Raw genomic sequence first — 9,362 nt, forward strand, 5'->3', positions numbered from 1 at the left:
TTCGTATCAATAGAGCAGCCAGACAAAGTGTCTTTTGTTCTCTGATGCAGGACATTCTGTGGCTGACTGAATGGGTCTTGGCTATGTCTACATGGATTTGCCATATGGCAACAAAAAGGAAAGAATGGAGCCGCGCAGCGCTTTGTGTCGGGAATCAGAACAAGCCCGTCAGAGCTTATGGCTGCATGGAGCTGACAAAGTCACCCCGGCCATCAAAAAGTCTCCATTTTCATCACAACATTAATGTCAGACAGTCAAAGCGATTCAAACGAGTGGCGAAACGCACGGAGAAATTATGAAAATGTGCCTTTTGTGGTGCATGCGCGCCGTATCCGCTTGACAGGCGCGGGTGCGCGCGCAGCCACAGACGCCTGCTTCGTTGTTTTTTTTGTTTTGTTGTTGGCTTCTTTCAATTAAGGGTAAACTTGCAAGTATGACCTGTTGAATGGTTTGTTTCAATGGACGAGGACAATTACAAAGACTAGTAGTTCTCTCTTTCCAGCTCTGGCAGGTGGCCTCCACGCCCGGTGTATCCACGCCGGGGTAAACAGTGTGTGAGTGTGTGTGTGTGTGTGTGTGTGTGTGTGTGTGTGTGAGAGAGTGGGTCTTTAGAGGGCTTGTTGAGTGCGGGTGGATGTGGGGGTGTCTTCGTGGCGGACAAAGCGGGGATCCAAAGGCAGCTGCTGCTTCTTTAGAGGGGCGAAAGGGCCTTTAAATCCCAGCCTATATCCCGCAGCTGCCATGTGGCCCAAGGCTGCACGTCTGAATGCGTTTTGCCCCCGCAAGGTATATGAGCCCACAGAGGCAGACAGATACAGGCGGAGCTCAATGAAAAGTAATGTACCTGCGCACCCCCACCCATCCCCACCCTCTCCGAGGGAGGAGGAGGGGAGTCATAATACACGTCTGCCACAACACTGCGTGGACTCTCGCTGCTGTCTATTGTGCTTTCTACTTGTGTGTGAAATGTAATACATCATATGTATGGTTTTTAAGATGCAGACAAGTGTTATTTCATAAAATATGTTCTTTTTTCTCTCTTGACTGACAACACAAACATCTTGAAGCAGAAGATCAGACATTAAAAGTCTCTTTTCTCAGTTTCAAGACTATTTTTACACACACACACCATGCAAAGGATGACGTTAACCAGACAAAACACACCAACAAATCGGCTTAATGGTGAAGTGAAAAATATTTTATTCTCATCTTTTACAAGACATAATTAGGGCACTTGTATGCAAAAAAAAACGGCTCAGAAACACAAAGAAACCTATGTTTTTTGTTCAAGTGTTGACTACTAAGCTACATGATTGCAAAAACATCACAACAATGGGAAATAATAAAATAAAAAAGCATGCCCTTTTGGCTAAATCAACAAGGCGTTTAACAAATATAAAGAAACATAAATAAATTATAAGTTAGAATAGACTTAAAATATACATATACAGGAGAAAAAAAATAACGGTAACAGAAATAAACAATTATAGGCTATTGTCTCTATAAAGCTGTACACTTTTGGCCAGTGTAGACAATTCTTTTTAAAGTAATTTAGGATTGCACAGATGTTAAAACATTTAACACTGTCGAGTGGCTGTATGCAAAAGCAACAATGAATGCTACATTTGTACTGGATAGAAGTCATTCGGTCGTAATGTCCTCTCTTTCCTCTCTTTCCTCTCTTTCCCTCCTCCAAACCGTTCAGTCCTGAGAGTCTTCGGGTGTTCGGGCTGCGCACCGAGCCGAAGCAACCGGCCGGTCGGGCTTCTTTCTCTCTCTCTCCCTCCGTGTGTTCTCCTCCTCTCGGGGGAGTGGAAGAATCACGGAGACAAAGATCCTCGCCTTGATCCACCAAAAAAAAAAAAAAAAAAAAAATGCGCAGGCAAAATAGTGCAAAAGAAACTCCAAAAAAGAAACACCTGAGTGAAGAAAAAAAAAAGAAGGAAGGAAGCAGAGTTAGTTTTTTTTTTGTTCTTTCTTTCTTCCAGAGAAACAGTCGATCTGAAGAAAGACGCGAGTCAGCTCTCCGAGGAAACCGGAGATGTAGCCTCTCTGCGGCGCGGGGCGTCACCCTTTAAACCAGAGCCCTGTTTTCCCGCCACTTCGTGACGCACATCCCCTCTCCCTCCCCCACCCACGGGTGTTACTACAGCTACTACTATCGCTACTACTGCGATTTCACCACCGCAGACCCCCCCCCCCCCCCCCCCCACCATCCACCATCCAACTCTATCTGATAAGGCTGACTGCCTTCCTGCGCTTGTTTTTTTTTTTTCCGGCTCACGACTCATTTTTAATTAACGCAGGAAAAACAAAACAGAAATAACGGACTATAAGCAGCAGCGGGCTGAACACGACTCGTATTAATAACAATTTAAACCGTTTTGATGGGTCATCTTTTGACCAGATTTGAACGATTTTGAAGAATATATATATATATATATATATATATATATATATATATATATATATATATATATATATATATATATATATATATATATATACACACACACTTTTTTAACAGTTTAGAAATATGAGACAAATCTTTGTACCTTCAACGGATCCTCTTTCGCGGAGTTTGTTCCAACGGGATCGGAGACTTGGAGTGGTGGCATGCGCTCATCTCATTCGTTTTTTTATCCGCTGGCCTCTTTCGTTTCACGAAGAAGTCTGTGGGAACGAAGGAATATCATCAACACACACACACCAAAAAGAAAAACAAACAAAAGAAACACCTGAGGAGGAGAGCGACGCGCATCATCTGGATACAGCGCGAGCGCAGAGCCAAAGAGCGCAAACGTGATCGCTCTTTTTTAAAAGGGTTCGGCGTGAAAATTTACCTGTGATGTGCATGTTGTTGTCTGTCGAGGCCGATCTCTTGCGTCTCACGCACGGGACCTGCCTGTGAGCCGGCCTCCCCGAGTTGAGCTTGTCTGTGCGGTTCTCCTGGTTAACCTCCGCCGGGCACGGAGCGCTGCTGCTCTCGGGCACGACCAGCCGCTCCAGTACATCCATATCGGGGGTCTCCGGGGCCGCGGAGTCCGAGGGGGGCGTCTGCTTGACGGCTGCGTCGGCCGCCCTGGTCCTGTCGTTCTGTACAGAGTCCTGATAAAACCCCGGGGTCGTATCCACGGGCACCTCTTCCCACTCGTAATCCCCAACCAGCGGGGTGTTGGCCTCGAAATTAAAGTTCCATCTCTGCTGGTCCCGTTCGGAAATCTCCCTCAGCTTGTCTTTCATCTCCCGACTCAGGTCGTCGTGATCCACCGGTCCGAAGAGGTTGCGGCAGACGCTCGTGCGCCTGTGGAGAGGGAAGGTCCTCCTGGCCACCAGCCTCTCCAGCGCGCTGCACGATAACTGGACGTTGGACATCTCCACACAAAATCTTGCCAACAAACGCCTCAAAACACCGATTAAGACGCCCTATTTGGCCGATCGATGCCCGGTGAGAGAGTGTCAGCTGTTGTTGTTGTTGCGCGTTGAAGTGCGCGTCTGTGTCTCCACTCTCGTCTCCGACACGGAATTGGGTTTAAATGTACCTTCTCGGTGAGACGTGGAGTATATAACCGAGCCGACACATCCTCTGTCAGCGTAGCCACCTCGGGAGACCGCCCCCATTGGTTGCGTTAAGCCCGACCCCCTCTTCGAAAGCGCACACCCGCCAAGCCCCGCCCTGATTTCCCGTCGGCCCCTGCATGGTGCCCACTTGGCTGTGCGCCGAGCGGAGCGCAGCGATTTAGTTTTTCCTCCCTGAGAGTGAACCCTCTGAGCGGACTCAATGTCCGCGTCGAACTGATGGAGATGCTTTTTTTTTTTCTTTGAGGGAGGGGAATCATATTTTTGGGGTATTCACTCAATAAGCAGCTGCTGGTTGTGCATCGATTATCGGACTTTATTTCCCTTCCTCCCTGCGCACTATTGCTGCCGCGTTCGATAAATGGACTAACAGGATATCGATGGTCTTCTTATGTTACATGAAAACACTTAACGGCTGTTTAACCACTTTGCAAATTGCAATCATTGTGTGTTTTTTATTTTTTAGATATGCTAATAGAATAGAAACATCTGTAAAAGGAAGCGTTCACTCGCTGGAAACGTTCACTGTCCGGTATGGACCCCTTAACGTGTCCCGTCGCCTTCAAGTCCCAACACACACACACACACACACACACACACACACACACGCACGCACACGCACACGCACACACTCTCTCTCTCGCTCTCTCTCGTCACATCAACACTGCGAGCACCTCGGGTCATGCAGCTTCTTCTTCTTCAGCAGAATCAGATGAAATTACTTTTGTTGTCATATTTATTTCGAACCGATCTCACCACTTTATGTTTTTGTACACACAACTCTTTTGTGTACAAAAAAATGTTGACTCGGAAAGCCCTGCACAAACAATTCAAATGTGTCTTGACTGTTGGTCTAGGCACAAATAGCAAAATAAAAAAATTGAACCTCGAACCTTCTCATTTGTAATTCAAGTTGCAATGAATTATCGATTTGGTGGCCAAAAAAACATTAAGTATTGTTCATGCACAATATAGGTTTAGTTAATGTTATAATATGCCTTCCATATATATATATTCCTTAATATCAGAACAATGCAATGAATAATGAACTGCCTGCACAGCAGTCTGTTGTCCTCCTGTTGATCCAGTCAGGACCGCCAGACAACGCCTTCGCTTTGGACAATGGGCTCACAGCGACCCGTAGCGGTGTGAACGCGGTACTGCACCGTGAGCTTGCAGCGGGAGAATGAGTCAGTGAGCTCAACAGCGCGCCGTCTACAGAGCACCTTCTTGTGACACTGCAATGTCACATTTGACACGTGAGAGTCACGTGCTTTTAAAGTGCGAGACCACCTGCAGAGGGTCGTCAGGGTGGCACTAAATGAGTCAGCCTCCCCCTCCCCCGAAATGAGTCACTCGTTCCTGTAAAGGTCAGGTGCTCTGTGCGCGTGACGTCCCTTTCACCACGTGATGTCCGGCCTCGCGGGTTGGACGTTCAAAGGCTATTTGGCTATCGTGACAAATGACTATAAAGACGTTTGGTGGAACATAATTACTGTTCTTTTAATGATGAAAATGATTAATGCCCCACCCACTTAGTGACCGTGCATCATTTTCTGTTCATAAACGTTCATAAAGGAATCTCTATGTCTGGTTTGTTGGCTCCCTCTAGTGGTGAAAGGTACACATCAAAATGTGACCTTATATATTTTTATACAATATATGTATGCATAGAGAAAATTGTATCCCACAAATCATGCATTAAAGTGGCCCACCATGATCTTATTAATATTCCTCAGTGCATTTTTATTCATTTTGTATATATTTGCACTTTATTATCTGTATTCACTTCATTCGTTGGACAAGAGATCCTCTGTATGTTTGTTACATGTCGAGAAATTGACAATAAAGGTGACTTTTAACTTTTTTCCTTCTTTTTTTTTTTGCAGGCCGTGATGATTTACAGAACCTCCGCTCATCAGTCTGATCACAAGTGTGCTTTTGTTCTGACATCAAACTGGGAACTGAAGAGAAAATGATCTGACGTGTCACATCTCATTACTCAGTTTCAAACAAATTGACTTTGACAAGTTGAAGTAGGACTTCTGTTCCCCGGGCGCACTTTCAAACCAAGGCCATTATAATGCAGGGAGAACTTCTGTAGTAGTGCTCCTTCAAACGGAGGTTAATCTCGCAGCTTTCATCGCGACAGACAACTATAGTGTGATGTCCTCCAGCCTGATTCCCTCTGACAAATGCAGCAGTCTGATTCTTTTATCTCTAAACACACACACACACACACACACACACACACACACACACACACACACACACACACACACACACACACACACACACACACACACACACACACACACAAGCACACATAACTCAACTGACATAACTTGCTCTTTGACATACCCAGAGGGCTAACTGCAAAGTTAAAAAGATCCAGGCTCTCCAGGATCTCCAGACTCGTTTGCCGATAGCAGACGGAGATTTGAAAGCAAAAGTTTGAACTGAATTTATTTGAAGCTGATGTTCCAGAGGTCCAAAAGTACTGCAGCTACCGTCAAAAGACTTTCTGTTGAAACGCTGAACTGTAGTTATTTTTAACTGCGCTTCTTCTAATTCAATTTGATGTTTTATTTCCGCTATTCACATAAAACAAGCTCACACAAAAAGGATTTTGTATAGTTATTTAAAAATAAAAAAAGACATTCCATCTGAAGTATAAACTGGGCCTTCATGTTTTTCACAGCCAACTTAAGGGGAAGTGATGTGTTTAGTTGTATTTGTTACCTGTAAAAGCCATCCCAGTGCTAAAAGCCCAGCCTAACCTGAAGACGCTCATCCGTTTGATGTTAAAGCGGAGCTGCAGGCATCACCGCTGGCCCCTTCAGAAGGAGGATGAATGGTCATTTGACCCCTCGACCACATGCTACACCTACACAACAGGCTTCCCTGCGTGCTGCCTTTAAGCTTGAAGTTGTTTGACACACCCGGCTGGAGTGATTTCCTGGATGAGTTAACCACTAATTATCCACTCTGCCAAATTAATGTGTGTCTTTTCACTGCAAAGAGCTGTACAAATGTGTGATTGTTTCATTACGTCTTCCTGTTTGATGAGACTTCAGTTGAGCCAAAAGAAAAAAGAAAATGGATGAATTTACATTCTAAGGTTGTTCATTAACAGAATATTCACACAATCAGATGGTGACCATTCTAATGTCTTATAATAACTTTAATATCTTATATAATGTGGATGTAAAGCGATGTCTTAAAGCAGTTGATTCAGAGCATGTGCCATTTAATAACGAGTGCAGTAAACAGGAGCATTTGTGGACTCTGTTTTTTTATTTTTTAAACCTTAAAGATGTTCTGATGAATGGCAGCTGTTCTCGCCTTTTTTAAGTTTGGGGTATATGATATATAGTATATTATTGTATATTGTTTACAATAGTAATATAGTATATTATTCAACAAAAGTAAAACAGAAAAAGCTATTGTTATTTTGCAAAAAAACAAACAAAAAAACACCAAGAATTATGATTTTATTGTTGGAGGAAAAAGGCAAGAATATAATAAAGTCAACCCTTCTTCCTAGCAAACATTTAAAAACACCTTTATACATTGCCTGGTCCATTTTCCAACAGTTAAATCAATCTGAGTTATTGATTTGTATGGTGATATTTCAGCCTAAACATGCTCTGACAGTAACCTGTGACCAATTCTTTTAACACATTTTTTATATATAGTTGCTGGTTAAAAATAGCTCTAGGAATGCTTTCCTTCTGCTAAAGCAAAACACCTCAATTGAAATAAATGCTGGGAAGGCAGCTGCACTGTTTTCACCTGACTGTGCTGTTCCTTTCAAAATAAGACTGTGTACTTTATTGTCTTGCTCGCCCTTGAACTAGAATCAAGCGGTGCCTCTACATTAGTTTTAGCTGCATTTCATTGTGTGTAAAAAGGACTGATTTGTATAGCGTGGAGCTTTGATTTTTTTCTTCATTACTTTGTAATTATAGGATTTAAAGAGCGATACACCTCGTGCTGCTCTTTGTTTAGTAACAATAAATGTCTTGGAAGAAGCGACACCACGTGGGTTTTTTTCTTGCTTTTGAATGCTCAGTGTTTTACATGCCGTATAGTCAAACATTATAAACAGAGTTTAGACAAATACTTAAAGCCTTAGGCTTCTCCTGCCATTCATTTACCCGTATAACAACAAAACCTCTTTTTCTCGCAGTTTATGACCTTCAGTGGCCGTTATGGTTCTCAGGCCTTAGTGTGCCTTAACCAGACTGCAGAGAATAGTGCCTTTGGCTGTGTGTGTACTATAAGGGCGACCACGCACACGCATACATGCATACACACACACACGCACACATGCACACATGCACACATGCACACATGCACACGTTTCTTTCCCTTATTTCCCCTTTTCAGAAAATAACCTCAAAGTGTCAACAAATCACAAGAAAACAATGTGTAAAGAAGAACCCAAATTAGAAAATATATTATTTAAAAAAAAAGTCTACTTTTTGCAGAGAGGCTGGAAAAACACTATAATCTTATAATAGAAATAACAATAATGTCTTTTTATGATATCAATTGTATGTAAAACTCAACTAACAGGCACAACTTAAAAGTGCAATTATTTCTATTTAGATGCAGTTGAGTAAAAATAAGTCTTCCAAAATGAAAATGCTTCAGTACAGAAGATCTTTCTTTCCTCTGACCTCAGGCCTCTCTGGTTACACAAGAGGGAGATAAAGGTGGTTTTGCCATGTGCTCTCAGCTGAGGAATTTTCTCCTGAATGTAACTTTGGCAAGCTTAACTTGGTGGGGGCGTCTAAGGCTACATGCACGCCACTATTTCAGTTTTTAAACAAATAAGCAAAGGTTATGATTGCCCATCAATGACTGCATGGAAAGCTTCTCTGTGCCTTAAGGCTAATCAAGCTAGATTTTGCGCATCTTAAGCAAGTCTTTGAATCTCGAGATTTCTCAAGTATATAAATAATGTGACCAAAGTATGGTACTAGAATCATGTTTCAGGAAAGAAAGATGAAACTTGTAAAGTGTTGCAAAAATGTATCTAAATAATAGTTTTATAGATGGTCAACAACTTGTGCATTATGGATCAGTAGTGAGGGCTTAGGTTGCCAGGTTGTAAAATATTGACTTTTTAATCAATCCGGGAGAAAACTGCAATGTACAACCTGACTTAACTACCCTGTAATAGTTAGCTCATCCTTTTTCTTTTTCTCACAATAAGTAAATAGGAAAATAACAACGATGTACTACTTTGTGTTGCTTTTTTAAAATTGTTTGGCTAAATTTCCCTGAAGAAATGCCTCCTGAATCTTATTTTATTATCATTTTTTGCACATTTCCTTGTTTACCATAATGACGAGAGCCCCTCTCTCTTATTGCGGCTGATGAGGCGTCGCCTGAGCGGAAGTGACGACATAGAAATTATACGAAACATGTTGAGACGGATTTTAATCACATATTTTTACAGTTTAACCCATTAAACGGCGAAGTGTTGGCGATGTCACTTGTATGTCGACATTACCTATTGTTACTGTGGGATTTCAAAGGTGCAATATTAACCCACCAACTGTTATAAATAAATATTTTAAACGTCTGATCCTCAATTAAACCCTCCAGATAGGTCAGGCAGAAACAACAATATAATTACGTAAAGTAGCAGACGTTAGACTTCCGAGTTGAATATTGTGATTTCAGAATAATGCGCTTTGCACGTCAAGGCGATAGGAGTGTCTTTTATTGTGAAGAAGTAGACCGGATATGGCGTTGTTGCTGCCGTTACC

The 9,362-nt window shown here is 42.5% G+C and overlaps 1 protein-coding gene across 1 annotated transcript; it reads right to left on the reverse strand.

Moving 5' to 3' along the window:
- Positions 1-1,176: 1,176 nt before the first annotated feature.
- On the reverse strand, positions 1,177-3,549 carry LOC137804192 (cyclin-dependent kinase inhibitor 1C-like). Its single transcript, XM_068603277.1, has 3 exons — positions 2,844-3,549; positions 2,556-2,673; positions 1,177-1,919 (listed from the first exon to the last, which is right to left on the reverse strand). Exons 1-2 carry the CDS (start codon positions 3,373-3,375, stop codon positions 2,558-2,560), a joined length of 648 nt encoding a protein of 215 aa, XP_068459378.1. The 5' UTR covers positions 3,376-3,549; the 3' UTR covers positions 1,177-1,919; positions 2,556-2,557.
- Positions 3,550-9,362: the final 5,813 nt, after the last annotated feature.

This window comes from Clinocottus analis, unplaced genomic scaffold (genome assembly GCF_023055335.1).
Source record: "Clinocottus analis isolate CAN_PGR_092001 unplaced genomic scaffold, fCliAna1.0.p SCAF_6, whole genome shotgun sequence".
NCBI lineage: Eukaryota > Metazoa > Chordata > Actinopteri > Perciformes > Cottidae > Clinocottus > Clinocottus analis.